At 40.3% G+C, this 17,338-nt stretch overlaps 1 protein-coding gene across 1 annotated transcript; it reads right to left on the bottom strand.

The window, feature by feature from the left end:
- Positions 1-1,048: 1,048 nt before the first annotated feature.
- PPP2CA (protein phosphatase 2 catalytic subunit alpha) lies at positions 1,049-17,275 on the bottom strand. The gene is made up of 7 exons (XM_082063491.1): positions 16,945-17,275; positions 5,029-5,238; positions 4,353-4,526; positions 4,077-4,166; positions 3,450-3,611; positions 2,576-2,694; positions 1,049-1,810 (listed from the first exon to the last, which is right to left on the bottom strand). Exons 1-7 carry the CDS (start codon positions 17,044-17,046, stop codon positions 1,738-1,740), a joined length of 930 nt encoding a protein of 309 aa, XP_081919617.1. The 5' UTR covers positions 17,047-17,275; the 3' UTR covers positions 1,049-1,737.
- Between the last annotated feature and the right edge of the window lie 63 nt (positions 17,276-17,338).

Raw genomic sequence — 17,338 nt, 5'->3', positions numbered from 1 at the left:
GATGCTTCAAATGCGCTTATTTTTAGTACACGCTTCTTCCTGCAAGAGTTCAAACTGCAGAGGCTGAGTGCTCTCCAGAAACCACTTGGAACCCAACCTACAGGACACATCAGAGTTATTGCTGAAGCAAAAGCAATCACTTGAGTCTTCCGGAAAAGGGCTGAGGTAATGCTTGGTGAAACGCAGCACCTTCTTCGCAAGTTAGAGAATTCAGCAGCCCTGCAGCAGAAAAGCAAGAAGGCCCCCAAAAGTGTGTCTGAGACCAGGTCTCCAGGTAAGTTGGACATCTGGAAAACTTCTAAACTTTCCCTTTGAAACAAGCAATGTGAAAAAGGAAATATTTTATGTTGTTGCAGAGTCTACACTGTTCCCAAGGAATTTAAAGTCTCTTAAACAGTATGAAGAGTTCTCTATTAAAACCACAGCCAGGCACATTTCTTTTTAAGATAGGCCAAAGAAGTTCCAAGCACAAGCTTTAAGAAGGCATAAAATTTGAATTTGTTTTGAATGAAATAATCAAATGAAGATGCAAATTATGAAAATTATTAGTAGAAAGATTTTAGCAAAAATTAACATACACACCACATTTTTTTTTTAGAATGGGAGGTTAGGCAATACATGTAGTACTAAATTTCAAGTTATTTCCCTTTAATATTTAGAAAACTGATTTTATTATTAGTTTTTCAGAAAATGATTTTAAGTATTAGCACCTACATTGTAAAGAACTCAGATTTACACTTGAAAAAAGCCACGCTAAATCACTTAAGTTATCCTATATTCTTCCATTTTTGAATATTTCAGTAGAGCACCGAGAGGGAACGCAAGCAACACGTCAGTCATAAGCGAGCTCCGTTCTCAGCTCCTGACATCAAAGACCAGGCACCTCCCTGGGACAGAGTTCAACAGGTCAGAGTTTTACAGCAGACTCAAATCACCTCAGTTTTAGTTATTTAAGGTGGGAACTTCTATGCATGTTTATAAAAACCCATCCATCTACATGTTAGTTTATTAAACCGCAGTTGACCTGAGATGCAATTAGGATTTGACATTTTTCCATACTTAGTTCACAAGTTTATTATGAAAAACACTGCAGCTCTGTCCTGCAGTAACATTGTTTTACAGAAAAAAACAGTTCTGTTCAAAGTAATTCACTATCCTTGGACAAATACAAGGGACAATATGGTGGGGCAGAGAGTGGAGGAGGGAACTAAGTGCAGACAAAAAAAAAAAAAAAAAAAAAAAAATCAAGACAATTAAATTAAACAGTATTCCCTGAAAATAAAACAAACAGTTTCAGAACAAATATGAGGCCTTGGTACTTATTTTAAAAATGTTCTTTAAGCTCCAATGATTGTTTGCTGCTACCCTTATCTACAGTCATGCTGAATAAAGCTATAGCTAAATGGAAAGTTAAATGTATTCACGAGGTGTTAATGTCTACATCTTATTATTTGCAGTCTCTCAGAGAAAGCAAAAGTAACTACAAATAGCGCTATGCCAGAAACTGGTTTCTTGACCAACAATGTTGCTTCAGCATGCAATGAACTGGTTCATTCTAAAGTGGTCACAGTTGTTGACGACAAGAGGCTTTGTATTTGAATATGGCACGTCTTTTGGTCCATGTGAAAACAAGTTTGAACGTTAAATATTTTCTGACACTTTGGAGTTACTGTTGCTCTTCCCATTTTCTTTAGGTCAACATGGTTCATGGCAATACTGTACAGGTCTAAAATCTCTTTACAGGAAGTAGTCTGGGGTGCGACGAGTAACATGCGGTTCACCTCTACGCGGTGCTGGATCAAACTGCAAACTGAAAAGCACAGGTATTAATGAAACCGCAAGAGTTCACTTGACATCCAGGTATGTGTTATATGTGAATTACAGTAGCAGTTGTCTTAACACAGGCTAAGTCTTTTCAAGTTTTTTCAAACAATTAAAAATCTTCTGGAACAAGCATTCAACTTCTTCAACTCTTCCTATTAGTATGTATTTATAATCCCCATATTTTAAACTCCTCTTATGATTACTACTATAGACTGGAGAGAAATGAATCTTAGCTCTAAGAGTCATAAACTGGTCAAACATTAGTGTACAACTAGGAAGTTCAAAAGGGGCAGTTTACACAATGTCTTTGCCTTAGTTACTAAGAAAGTTGCTGTTAAGATAGTTAATGAGAAACCTCATTAAAAAAAAAAAAAGCTGACATCCTAACATCTGAAAAATTCCAAGATTCCACAAGTCTCTTGGCCTAGACAGGAGGGCATGGCATCAGATGCGACCGAGTACTACTACTCTCAAATCACACACCTCTATAGTATTTCATTTAACTCATTCTATAAACCAAAATTGAGGAGTCTCACTTTAATCTAACAGAGAAGAGATGCCAACAACGACAGTTCTAGATACTTGACATGTGGTTAACCCAACAATTCCACACTCACTTCACCTCCCAAAAGCGTGTAAGAGAAAACCTAAGAGAAACCACTTAAATATTGTGTTAAGGTGTAGGTTATCTTGCTACAGCAACTATCTTAAAACCATGGGCAACACAAATCTCATTTTTAAGCATACTTACAAGGAGTATTTTAGAGTATCATCAAGTTCCATAATTGCAGCCTGGTTGCCACAACGGTAGCAATAGTTTGGAGCACTGAAAATTGTTACTACATTCCGATCATGGCACCAGTTGTACCCCTGGAGAAAATAAAACAAGAGTTTACTTTTTGTAACCCATATAACCACCTGACTACTAAGATGAAATTTTAACACCCAAAATCCTAGGTGGCATACGTAGTGTCATTTTAAATAAGATTAAGGCAGTCTCTTTGTCTTCTCAAGAGAAAATGGGTAAAAAGGAATTTTGGCCTCCGTATGTTGCTTCTTACTAGTAAGCATGATCTAAACGTATTAAAACAAAAGTAAGAATTCTCCATGGTATTAACATTAAAAAATTAAGACACCAATTCTGAAGTACACAATGTATTCTGAATCTTTAGCTGTGATCACTAAAACCAGAATCCAGACATACATTTATAAATCTTAATTGCAAGGGAAACCAAGAGACTAAGAACAAAGACACGTATCCAAGGTAAAAAGGACAAAGAATCTTTTTTTCAAGGCACGCATATTTCTGTGCATTTTCTTATCAAGGGACTCAGCACTTAAGAACCATTTTATCTACATAGAAATGCAATACCACATCTGCTACTGAAGTCTGGTTTGGGATGTTAATGTAAATTTTCAGAAAAGAGGCCAAAATAAAGGTTACTCCACTGTCAAATTGAGACTCCTTTAGTAGTAGCACACAAACACTGTCAAAAGTTTTTGGGAGACTTTCAGATGGATCATCAGTTGTGACAGCAGCATATGCACATCTCTGAGACACAGAAGATGTTATTAATGCACCAATTACCAATCAAGAGTTAAAACACACCAGCTGCCCTGCTTACCTCCATTACCAACTGATGAGCTCTTGAAACCAACGTAAGGCCATTAGCATGGTTAAAGGTTTCTGAAATATCCTGTCCGAATGTATAACCTGCGCCTCGAGGAGAAATTCCCCAGCCACCACGATCATCTGGATCTGACCATAGCAAGTCACACATTGGACCCTGTAAGCGATTTTGAAGACATTTCAGAAATTGAGTGTAAAAGAAACCCAACGTACACATCCTGCACAACTTGTTGCAGCATCTCTTGAAGATCTAAATAAACCCCACAACCAACTACAACAGCTAGTACAGTTAACATTGGAAATACTATCAAGAACTTAATCTGAATGAAGAATCTTCATAGAAATAGTTCTCACCTCTGAGATCATTAAGTGGTAATACCTGTTGAGATTCTAGGCACACTAAAAATGTTTCTTACTTTAGGCAAGAACACGCCCCTTTATTTTCCTTAAAAAAACCCAAACACCACAAAACAAAAACACCCACACGCCTAGTACAGGAAGAGAGCCGCTTTCATATTGCTAAGTCACTTTGAATTTCATTTTCAGCCTGTGTACTCAAATACCCAACATATGCTGAATCATGAAACACCCCCATGAGTTTAGAAAACAGTTTTTCAAGTACCTCATGGGGAACTTCCTGCAAGCGATCAAGTGCTCTGATGTGATCCAGTGTATCTATCGATGGGGAGAGGCCACCATGTAGACAGAAAATCTGGAAGAGTTAGACGTAGGAAGCTTATGTTAATTGTATCATTACAAACAATTATAACTGTTTAGTATAAATTATTAGGAGAAAGTCTGCAAGAGAGTCCTTAAAGGCTGAGAGCTGATAGAATACACAGTGTTAACAGCTCCCTTTACAACGAATAACATTTAACATTGTCAAACGTCAACGTACCTGGCCATCCACCAAGGCAGTTAGAGGAAGGTAATCAAAAAGGTCTGTAAAGTATTTCCAAACATTTGCATTTCCGTATTTTCTTAAACATTCATCATAGAAACCATATACTTGTGTGATTTGCCTGCTTTCATGGTTCCCTCGAAGAATTGTGATACGTTCACGGTAACGGACCTAAACACAACAGTTCATTTTAGAGGCACCAAAATATACATGTTTTCCCAAAAAACCAGAAGTAGCCTCCCCCATCATACATCAATAAAGCAATCAAAGCCATATTCCTTTTTAAGGTAAATATTCTGTTCCAACCTTTGAGAAAAGAAGGAATAATTCGTTCAAATCTTCAGCTGCCAAATACTTTGAGATAAATTCTAGATTTTATTAATTGTTACTAGTGGATGCCACTACCCCTGTGCATTTAGCTGATGCCTTTAAGCAAATTCTTAAAGATTGCTACTTAAGCAAGTAAAAAAATAAAATAAATACAGCACTCATTTTAGAAAAAGTTATCCAGGCTTGCACCTCAATGTTAACATTCTTTTTCAGAAGTATCTCAGAAAACGGAGACAGCCAAAATTTCAGTTTTTATATATATAAAACCAATGTAGTGCAATAACGTGCAGTCAGGATAGTAATTATATATGTTTTATACAGAACAGTACATCTGAGAAGTTACCTTTAGAGCTACAAGCAATGTGACTGTTTCGACAGAATAATAGCCTCTGTCAACATAGTCCCCCATAAACAAATAGTTTGTATCTGGTGATTTGCCTCCAATTCTGAAAAGTTCCATGAGGTCGTGAAATTGTCCATGGACATCTCCACAGACTGTGACTGGACATCGCACTTCTTGTACATTAGATTCTTTTGTCAAAATTTCTTTAGCCTATAAAACAAAACACAAAGAAATTGTGAGTTTCTCTATGAAGAGCCATTTTGTTCAAAGCACGCTTGACAACTTCCAGCTTCTCCTGCCTGCTCTGTCAACTCCTGTCCTCTCCTTGTCTGCAGCACTAGAACAGAACTAACATCCAGTGGTACCAGCAACTGCACAGCAGGTGGATTATCCGCACAAGCTTTCTGAGCAAGTTTTGTGTTTGTGTGTCCACAAGTAACACTGAGTTGTGTTTTTATAAGGCAAAGTAGTAAAACAGATCTTTACCAGCATCACTTTTTTTCCACAAAACTGTTTGTATTAAAGTTGCAAACAAATGCAATTCATATGAAGGAGCACAAGCTAAATACAGCATCAGAAAGGTAATTTTGAAATAATGCAAGAATTCGTTAATCATATCACACTGCCGGTTGTTAAGGTTTGTTATCAGAACAGTCACCAAGCATATGTCACTGTAATTTTTTAAATCAAGAGGGTATTAAAAATATAAATAGTATCGAGTTTACAAGTTACCATGTACAAAGATTTCTACACCTTTCAAGTACCGATGTTTCTATTTAAAAGGGATCACTTTTTTACCTCATTATCAGAAAGACAAGAGAATATATTAAAACTATATTCTATTTTATAACCCAAGATATCTACAAGGCTTGCAGAAACAGCACCAAATACAACCTATGTACACACTGCATGGAATCCAAAATATTCTGAGGCATACACCAAGAAGAGACAAATGAAAGAGCAAGACCACATTCATTTTAGGGTCACTTTTCTTAACTTTCTCAACCCTAACCTGATACCTGAGGCAGCATACTCATTTGGGTGGCGGGAGGGGAAGGGTGTTCTGTTAAACAGAAGCATTTTGAGACACTACAAAAAATTAATCATTTGAAGAGCATTAGATTTTAAAAGGTTAGGGAAAAAACATTTAAAGTTACAATCTGAACAATATATTAAATACTGGGTACTGACATGAGCCAGTCTACTAAGAAACATGCTGCTGTATCCAATTCTCCACCCTATTCATGAAGCCATTAGCTGGACAGTGACACCTCCACCCCCAAAGTGGTCTCACTGTTCCTGCACACGGTCCAGGCTAACCACCACAGTCACCACTTCAAACAAGGAAAGTGCTAGCAACACTTAGTTTAATGATGAAGATTCATGAAATTCAACATTTCATTCAAGACTGGAAGGAAACTCAACAACACGGTCATGGTTAAGCACCCTGCACAACACAGAGTTTTAGATATTACAGAATGAGCAACAGAGTTAAATCACTGCAGACATATTTATATCAAAAGTAGATCTCATATGACAGTTTCCAGTCTTTCCATGCCTAGTACTAAAGAGAGGTAGGTCATTGCTGGCTTGTGGCAGATGCTAAAAGTGTAGATTTATTTTCAGACAGCCTGACTTAAGTTAATTTTAATGCAATGACACTCACCGGATGTTTTTAAGGTGTTTTAGCAGCCTCAGTCTCTTCTAATGTGTTGCTACCTTCAGGAGCATTAGCAATCTTAATTCTCCTTTTGACATAGAATATTACAGATACTAATAGTGCTTCAATATTAAAAAAGCTACTCTTAAATTAGAATGCTTTCTACTGTCATATTTTCACAACACACTGGAAGCATAGCACAAAGAATGCAGCATTCATTTTTCATCAAAGGTATGCAATGTTTATGCTGACCGAGATTAAAATGGCATAGTTTTCAACAACAGAGTTGTTGCTTCCTCAGTTTTTTAAATATTAAACCACTCAGATATGCACATGACCAAACACGTAGGTAAGTCAGACAGCTCATCTGATGGAAAAAGACTGTTCCAGGTCAACTTGCAAACAGCAATCTCTATTTAAATCCTGCAGTGGAGGAATGCTGGTGTAGGGATTTCAGTATTTCCATGTTCTGAAACAAGCTACATGAAATACTGCCTCATGAACTGCTTAGCTCATTTACAGTCTTATCATGTCCCACAGCATTTAACTGTGCCATATACTGAAGTGCTTCAGCAGTATACTTCCCTCTACAAAAGAGCTTCAGCAGAGCTTAAAGTGGAAAAAAGTAACACCCTGGAGAACAAGCTAACCAACAAGTGGTCCATCACCTATATCCCAAATCTCCACATTGAATTAAATCCTATAAGAGGGTAAAGCAAAAAATGGTTTAATACACCATAACATAACAAAACCACAAGTTGGTAAGACAACAGTACATGTTATATTACAATTTCACAATTCAAATTTCATGGGACTTAAGCTACCACTAATCTTACTGAAGTACATGTGACCCTGACCTTGTCCTGGACCACACACTGCCCTGCAAAGCCTCCTCTGCTTCCATTCCCTCTTTACTGACCCTTTCTCCAAGATACACGATGATGCTACTTGCTCAGCCATATCACATAACTCCCTCCCTGTCCATCCCCATCCATCTTCCTCCCAACATACTTCCCAGCAGCATCTCCTGCATGTCCTCCCAGCAAGGAACAGCGGAGCATTTCAGCAGCTTTCAGTGCAAGAACAAGTTATCCCCCCGGTCAAACTGCCAATGAGAGTGAATGAGGGAGGAGACACACACCTGACTCCGTGTGCTTCAAAACCCCAGTGACCTATTGCCGAGAAGGATAATAGTGCAATACCTTTGCAGTATTTTGACACTAACGTTTTGAAATACCCAGGTTTCTTCGCCTATCACCAGGATAAACAATTATGCAATCCTGAAAGATTTTTCTTGAACACTTAGTGCTTTTATTTATGTCTTTTTCATTTCTTAACAATTCAAGACAGCCATGAACTTCTGTATGTGTTCAAACCTAAGTACCCACACCACAGAAAGTTAAAATTGTAGAATACCATCACAAGTTAAAAAAGATGAATAAACTTAAGCAAAAAAAAAATGAACATCAACAGCATACTACATTGCAATTAAAAGATGCTGCCTCTGAAGCAGCTCAGCTTTTTTTTCAGCCCTACATACTCTCGGACTTCAAAAACCACATGCAAATGGATACAGATTAAGATTGAAAAGAACCCATTATTTCAAACTGACAAATGCTAATTTTACAGCCACATATCAATAAAGTCTAACACAGAAAAAGAAATGTAACCGTACAACATAATTGCACAAGAAGAGCACAAGTAAAATGCTGTCATAAACAACAAGTGATGAGGTGGAAAGTCACGTATTTTACTTAGAGCAATCTCAAAGTTCAAACAATAAGCACATATCAAACACACTTCAGCTTAGTCATAGTGACTGCAATTCCTTCCTACTTGATAACTGAAATATTGGCTTACTCATCTGTTTCGCTGGAAAGATGCAACTTGTACAAACCCAAAACACCCAAAAGATGACAAGAATAAAACCAATATTGGTTTAACCACACAAGAAAATATCAATTTTTCACTTTACTGTAAAGCAAGTAGCACTGCATAAAAATACAACCTAGTATTCAAGAATTAAAACATTCCTGGATTGCTGTACATCTAAATGGCCGAACAGTAAAGCACTGTTTTGTTGCCTTTGTTTACAAAGAACATAATCTATGCAAAACATTGTTCTTAAAATACAAATATTAGCTTCATTGTTTTAAGACAATGCAAGACCCAAGTGTAAACTCTGCATTTTAAAATGAACAGTCAGGGATAAGAATTAAAAAAAAAAAAAAAAAACACCAAAAAAAACCCCACAACCACAAAAACTGTATGACCATAAAAGTTACTACCATATGATTTTCAGATCTTCACAATTTTATTTAATGAGATGCAAGGGAATAACCTATTTCCCATGTTCCCTGCATGCACTTTTATCCTACATGCCACAGATTAAGGCTGAGAGTCAAGTGCCATAAAGGCTATAATCAATCCACTCTAAACTCGGCCTACACTGAGGAGAAGCGAGTTTCTCTCATGAAGTATATCATCGGTCTTGCCTCAGAAGATTCATTTCAAGCAGTTCAATTCTGAAAAATCCTCTGAATTCATCTGTAACCAAATTCATGTGGGTTTCCACAACATACCAGTTATTTCTCAATTACATCTACACCTTGCTAGATCTCTACATTCTAGCAGGAGCTTCGACAGTTCAGACCAAAATATCTACCCTGAAAAACTCTGGGACACATCAGAAAAAAAAAATTAAAAATGTAGTAGACATTACTGTGGCCTTGTAGAAGAATGCTTGAAACTGCTGCAGAGCAGCAAACCAGTGTCATAAAGCACTTGTTAGAAGATTGCCACTAACTCAAGTAAAGGAAATACAACCATTATTTTAATTAGACAACACAGCTCCCAAGTCATGGCTGCAGTCAGTAATGTGTCATTCTTGGCAGATCAGAATTCACAACTGCAACCCACCATGTTGTCTAGTAAAGTGTGTGCTGAGAAATATGCACTGTAACCAATGTAAAAAAAGGTATTTGTAGTTGCCATAAAGATATTTTGATGAGATCGAAGACTTCAACCACACCCATAATTTCCTGTCGTCAAGATGCACAGGATGTGACTAAAGGCACAATGATCAGCTAATTGGGATGAATACTGGTTTTAGCTGGCCAAACATCGTGGCCTGGAAGAGATTCCAGTTCCAAGCAAAGTCATCCACTACAGTCAGCAAATCTTCTGCAGAATGAATGCGTTTGTTTCCTTCAAGAGTTTCTCCCCCCACCCCTTAATTGCAGAGAAAAGACAAAAAATGGACTCCCCCTTTTCAGAGCCAAAGGCATTTTCATTCACTGACATTTAAAACAAGAGAAACGAGGCCTCCAATATCACCCTTCTGCGAACTACAGTCAGACTACATATGACACAAATGGGAAACAAATTTTTGCTGAACTTCAAAACTCATAAAATTAAAAATACAAAGTTCCTGTTGACATTTCATTATAGTTAGTATTCCAAAGTAAGTAATAACAGGAGTTCCATCCACACGGAAGCCGCCACAACTCCAAAATTTCCTTTTCCCAGGACTGAAACAGAAGATAACCAATCTGCTCTCTGTTTGGTTTTGTGACTAGCCCCTATACCTCCGTTTCTAACCTTGTTCACTGCCAGCAATATTGGATTTTTAAAACTCAGCAGAGGAACACAAGGCATGCCTGGTCAAAGAGTCACAGCACAGCTCCTCAGAACACATGTCACACTGTGGTCAACACATTCACAGCCCTTAATTTTCTTGGGATTGGGCAAATAGAACTAACAAATGCACTCAAAAGATTTAATTTGAAGTGCACAAAATGAAAGTTTAGTAGCTTACCTATCCATTACTATTTGCCAGTGAACCAAGAACAAACAATTAACTCACCAAAAAAAAAGCATAAAATACAATCAGCTTTGTATTTCATAACACACAGCAAAGTATCAACAACTGCTCCCTTCCTCTTTCAGCAATGTGTATTTGGTTAGAAGAGAGACCAGTTAAACACAAGGTATTAGTCAACCAGAAGATGAATCCTAATGTCAATCCTGCATACAAGATTAAATGAGACAACCACCTTCCCTTTTTTCTCCTGTAAATTCTAGAAGCTCTACAAGAAAGCATGCAGGCGGTAAACTTTTCCCAAATTACCCTCTGTTCCCTTGTACTACAAAAGAATGACTGACACCACTCTCTCAGCCTCAATAGTCTCCTAAACTTCAATTTGGAAAAATCATTAGCGGTCTTACATATTCCATGTAACTGAAAGTGTTCTTTCCCTCACACTTGAGGGAAAGAAAAGGGAACTACTATTTAAATATTAGTAGTTGACAAGACCAGATGGAAAATTAGGATAGGAAGGGGCTCCTCTAAAATAACTCAGTGTCATTATTTCACATCATGCAAAACATCTTAGTGCCTTTAACTTTGAATTAAAAGAAGAAGAAAGTCTAGAAAAAAAATTTTTTTTTTTAAAAGGGAGGCCAAATAGCTCAGGAAGTCCAGACACCTTCCTCTCCACATGGCAGTTCCAAGAAACACAGTGACAGTAGTGATGCATGAAGCTGACCACTTGCACAGAGATAGAATTCAGCCCGATCTGCAGGTGCAAGTTGAATTCATTTTGTATTACACAAGTTGTTAAAAAAATAAATAGGCTAAACCTATTCCCAAACTAGCTGTGGAAGGTGGACTTGCAAATAAAAAGTTTTCAACTCTTCTGCTGAAACAACTCCAACCACAGGTAGGCATGGTGATGTTAAAGGTCCAGTCAGGACACTGATGGGAGCCTGGGAAACGTGCATGTGTCAAACTCAAGAAACGTACTTCAAAACCAACTAGCAGGTAAGTAACACCTATACTAGAATGTATTTTCAATATACTCAGCAGAAATCCTGAGCAGTTGAACTCCAGTATGCATTCTTTAGCCAGGAATAAAATGGTTTTCCAGCTTAACATACTGCGTCAAGAAAAGGAACTGAGGACAACAACTGTGTTACTGCACACAGGTGTAGTGGTTAAGGGTCCCTAAGGGAGGATGGAATTTCAGTCCTTGCTCCATTTATCCCTTTGCCCATCTTTACATGCAAGGTCTCCTCAACTGCTGCCAGACAGGTCAGGTTATTGCAGCTGCAGAGCAGCGTCAGAGCTGAGGGGCCAACAGCCTCACCACAGGGAGCAGGTTTGGAGCAGGACATCGATCTACAGCCTCCTCCATGTCCTGAGCCCTACATTGGGAGAATTCAAGTAGGAACTTGCTGTGACTTATGAGTGCTTACTTCTCTTAAACTATGCCCAAAATAACTTCTAAACTAGCACAAAAATATATTTCACTCCCATTTGATCACAACTAGTGTTGTAATTAAAAACAAAAAAAACAGGCCAGCACAACTCAATTTTACACTATTTCCTAGAACAAAACAAAAAAAAAGCTGCTGATGCTACAAGAGTTGGCACATAGACTAAATCCTCAGAGGCACATCAAAGTGTTACGAGTATCATAAGGACTAGGTGAGAAAGCTGGCAAGGTTGACACTTCAAATGGCTTTTGTGTAAAGAGACAATTTCCATTTTATATTACCAACCATCACAAAAAAACAAAAAAAAAAAAGAAAAATCAACCCACACCACACACAACACACAGAACATTGGGAGTAAAAGGATCTTTTCTGTGGAAGTGTTCCAGAATAATCTACAATACAATTATCAGTTCACAGGTTTCCTTGTTAGTGAATCCAGAAGCCAATGCAGTAGCACAGAGGAACCGAAATCTGTGGTTCAAGACCCACATTGTTCTTCTGTCAGGGGTAGAGGTGGAAGGACATAGGACTTGTCCAATGAACAGCCCACCACATGGAAACTCTCACTATCTAGGAATCCTGTTGAGGTGGGGTTTTCAGTTGATTTACAGCAAGTTCAGACAGGAACACTGATTTTTACAATCACCTTAGTTTGAAGAATAGTTATATATGATGGTTACATGTAAAGATATGGGAACACAAAAGCTAGTTAATGGAAAAGTCTTTGCAAACACAGCTGGAGACAATTTAAAACATTCTCATCTGGTCAAAAATAATCAGCTAAGAAAGCTAACTCCCCAGCAGCAGATGAGGTAGAAGGGAACATGTGCCTCTCTCTGAAGAAAGAAGCAGGCAGCAACAGCTTAAAACACAGCAGTGAGATTCACAAAACTTGCCAGTTCTAAGCATTAGGGGAACTGAACTTTGATTTGGGGGGGGGGAGGTTGACCCAAAAGAAAGCTTCATCAGTTACACAGTGCCTGCCCGAATTAAGGCACTTAAAATAAGCTGTACCAGTTCAAGCAGCTCACACGACTGCAGTGGGTACATGGACGTTTGGTCAGTTCTCATCTGCAATCAGTCTCAGAAAATCTGACTTAGAAGATCTGATGTTAAACAAAGGTTAGAAGTTCTACAACAGGAAAAAAATTAGAGAAATACACCATTAACAAGGTACATACCGGAGAACAGTATGGCCCAGGAACATATTTCTACTGTGAAAATTAGCACTGGTGACAAAGCAAAAAACAAATGTAACCAAGATTATTGTTACAGATCAAAAGCTGCTGGAGACAAAGCTTGAGTTAAGGTTTCTTGAATGCCTTTACCAGTATCAGCTCTTCACTTAAAGAATTCTGGATAGCAGCACTGTCTATTTGGATGTATTTTACTAATAATTCAAGTACATTGGAAGAGAACCTTGAACATTCAACAGAGCATATATGACCACATTGTCTTATTTTTCTAAAAACTGTATGCCATGTTTAAACCCACTTAATTATAGACCAGTATTTCCAGGGAAGAGACTCTGATACCTCTCCCTCCACCTGCACTACATATTTTCTGAAATAAGCAACAGAGACTCCATCCACAAATTCAACTCATTCCTTTGTGCATTTTAGTGTCATCCCACCTTCCTGAGCAATGTACCACACCCCCATCTCCTCTGATAAAGGGCATTTGTACACGACAGCAAGGAGAAAAGACCATTTTCCCTTTACCCTCAAAAATTACAGAAAAGAACAGTGCCCCAAAACAGCATCCTTTCATTCAAAATGGGCAGTGTTAAAACCTTCACCTGGCAATAAAGGACTTCCTTTCTCCTCTGTTCATGGACATTAGTCAATAACCAATTCAGTGTTAATAGGACAAATGCTGCTGACACCTAACAGTGACTATATGGTTTACATTTTAACCGCTTCTTCAAAATTTCCACTTATCAGATCCTTAAGCAAAGCACACACAATTGGTCACTACGTTGATGTTAACACAAAATATATAGCACATATTAAGCCTAGAATAATTTAACTGCCACTCAGAGTCTCCTACTTTTTCAAATTATCTGTGAAAGTATTATGTATTATTCATGGTTACAAATTATGCCGAGGCATATAATTCTGCCCAGTTACCACCATCATCACCCAGGTAACCAGGCACAACGTAAGATGCACTAAGAAAGTACCTGGGATGCACAAATGGACACACTTACATTTGTAAAGAGCTGTTACATTGTTTAGATATCGATACTGAAATACAAGAGAGCCCTCAGGCTTATTCTTATTAGATAGGCACCAGTCTGCACACATGGAGTCCCCGTAGATCAAGAAATACCAGTCATGAAGATCATTCAATCAAATAGTGTTATGGGGGAAAAGCCTTTGCAAAGATTTTTAATTTTTTTTTTTAACTAGCCCTAGCGACAATTCAACGTTGTGAAGAATGACAGTTTATACTTAGTAGGGTCTTCATCTGTCCTTTGGAACAGTACCTATATTTGCCACCATCCTTAACACATTAAGCTATTTATGGAAAAACACAACCTTTAAGTGCAATTCCATCCACAAAATTACTTAACCAAAACAGTAAGCACAATTCAGTGAAATTTCTCAAAGTCAGTGATGGAAGGATGGAAACACATGAAAGCAAATGCTGTCACTTGGCAGGAGGGCACGGAACCCAACTAATGCCCCGCTTTCATGGACAGGTCTTCCCGCTGGAGGGAACAGAGACGACTTGATGGAAAACTCGGACTTTGGGGGCCTTCCAATTCCTTGCATCGGCAACTATGCAGAGACTTTACTCTCATCAGGAAGTCCCAGTAAATCCACCTGTAGTTATCAGCACCAAATCATCTTTCCTTACCATAAACAGCCACGTGGCTGTACCCTGCAAAGTGCTGACCACAAACCAGCCAGAGAGGGAATTTCAGCTCAAACACAGTATCACACTACTGAGAGAAATACCACCTTTGGTCTGGAGCTGGCTCATATCCACCCAACTTGAGGCAAAAAGGTTACTGATAAATTGTGTTTTTTTCCAGGCAGACTTCTCTCACACTTTCTTGTGGTCTCTTGTTTCAAAAACCCAGTAGACATACAACTTTCTGTAACCTTTCCTTTTCTCCAACATTATTTTGGTAACCAGCATTATACATTTACGCAGAGATACAGCTCATTTCCATTTTTCACCAGGAAAAAAAATGAAAATGTTGTCTTGCGCAATGATGACTGGGACTACAGTATCTTCCATAAGGAATTTGTAATGATATACCCACTGCTAAACTATGAACCCCCCCAGTAAACCAAAAGCCTTCTGTATATTCCTCATGAATACACCTTACAAAAGACACCCACTCATGCGGCATTCAGGACCCCGAACCAGCACTAGTTTAATAACGATAGCAAGTGGATTACTCCCCTCTCCAACAGAGCAATACAAGGAAGAAGCTGCACTGCTGTCATTAGAGACACGCATGAAAAACAGTCAGGCAGTGACATTGCCACTTCCTTGCAACACAATTTAAAACACCCAAACTGTATCAAATGGTAACAATTTTAAGTTGTTGGAATACTAGTCAACTAAAATCTGTACTCAAGCAAGAATCCATCTAGCCAAAACCACTGTGAGTTCTTTATTTAAAGTTCACAGACAGCCCTCTGGAAACAATTTGCTTCCAAAACAACATGCTGTAGTATTTGAAGGCAAGATGCCAAATTTAAAATATTCTAATTACTTCTCATAGCAGGTATGCAGGCTTCTTTAGAACCCAGTACACCAATAACTTCCCATGTTCCTTAAGTTCTAGTTCCCAAACAGTCCACAAATATTACTTCCTTCAGTCTAGAAATGTAAGAACACATAAAACATTCAGTACTCAAAAAAAAAAACTGCTCAGTTATTAAATTTCATCCAGAACTAGAATCCAATTGGAAAATACATCTGGATGCTACTAGAACATTTTTTCCTTTAATTTCCAAAAGGCAATTTATCCTGGGCTGATTTTAAGACCTTTCTAAACTACAAATGCCTCAATCAACACAGTACTCTAACAACCAAGTCTCAACATTTCCAATCTGTCACCATAAAAATAAAGAGCTGTATGGGATCTCAACCATCTAGCCATAGTTTATTTCATGAAACCTAGAATTTTATTCAGAGAAACCAAGTCCCAAAGCTAATCTGCCCTTCAAGTAGTTATAAATGCGTCCGTGCTTACATATATTATGAAAAAAAAAAAAAAAAGCTTTTACATTCAAGCAGCAGCTCTTTACCCCATGTAATTTTCAACTGGTTACCATAAGCTTTTATTTTCAATGTAATAACTTACACTTTGAGGGCCGCTTTAAACATTTACCCGTGTCACGAGCGGATGTCGCGTCGCTGCAGGCAGGACCCTCCGCACCACACGGCCGGTCACCCCGGCAGCCGCGGGCACGGACCCCCGCCCAGCCCGGCCCGCCCGCGGCCGGTCGCGCTGAGCCTGGCCCGGGGACGGGCAGCGGGGAAGGGCCGGGGCAGCGCGGCCGGGGCAGCGCCGCCCAGCCAGGCCCCCCAGCCCCCGGGATGGCGGCCGCTCTCGGGGGTCTCTCCCGAGAATCCCGGCAGCGGCGCCATTTTAGGAGGCGATGAAAAGGCGGGAGGCGGGGCCAGGCTCCAGCGCAGCGAGAGGGGGCGCGGAGCCGCCCACGGCTCGCCCGGCTCCCCTACCCCCGCCGGCGGGCCGGGCGACCGCCAGCCCCGCGGAGCCACCCAGGAGGCTCCGGCCCGTTCGCCCCGGCACCTCTTCCCACGTCCCGCCCGCAGACCCCCCGCCTACCCTAGGGAGAATCGCCTCCTCCGCCCAGCGGCACCTTCCCCGGCTCTCCGGCCGCTTCGCCTTCCCGCCGAGCGGCCGCCCCGCTCCCGCGGGCTCCCCCGCCCGGCACCGCCTCCCGCAGCGACCCGGCCCCGGCCCCCACCGCCCGCTCGCCAGCCCTCACCTTCTCGCAGAGGCTCTTCACCTGCCCCTCGGAGAGCTGCTTGCACTCGTTGAGCTGCTCCACCCACTGGTCGAGCTCCTTGGTGAACACCTTCTCCTCCATCCCGCTCTCCCCCTCCTCCTCACCGGCTGCTGCCGCACCACCCCGGAAGCCCCTACGATCTCCGCTCCCAACGGCGGCGGCCGCGACACGGCAGGACAGGCGGCGGGCGGAGAAGCGGCCCGGAGCGCTGCGAGTCGGGCGGCCGGCGCGGCGCTCTCGGCTGCTGCAGCTCTGCCGCCCGCTCCCTCGCACCAGACCGTGTAATGGCCGCCGCTCCTGACGTCACCGCCTCAGCTTCCACTACGGGGAGGGGGAGGGAGACGCCACGGGAGGCGACGGCGCGTGCGCGGTC

The sequence above is a fragment of the Streptopelia decaocto genome (assembly GCF_964273445.1).
Source record: "Streptopelia decaocto genome assembly, chromosome: 12".
Classification (NCBI taxonomy): domain Eukaryota; kingdom Metazoa; phylum Chordata; class Aves; order Columbiformes; family Columbidae; genus Streptopelia; species Streptopelia decaocto.
This window is presented reverse-complemented; position numbering and strand designations above follow the sequence as displayed.

Bases quoted from the DNA above. Each gene is read 5' to 3' on its own strand.
- PPP2CA (XM_082063491.1), bottom strand. From the start codon at position 17,046: ATGGAGGAGAAGGTGTTCACCAAGGAGCTCGACCAGTGGGTGGAGCAG. The intron at 4,527-5,028 runs GTAACTTCTCAG...TGTTGTGTTTAG, and splicing joins CATTGCTTGTAGCTCTAAAG to GTCCGTTACCGTGAACGTAT. The intron at 2,695-3,449 runs GTAAGCAGGGCA...TATTTTCTCCAG, and splicing joins CTCATCAGTTGGTAATGGAG to GGGTACAACTGGTGCCATGA.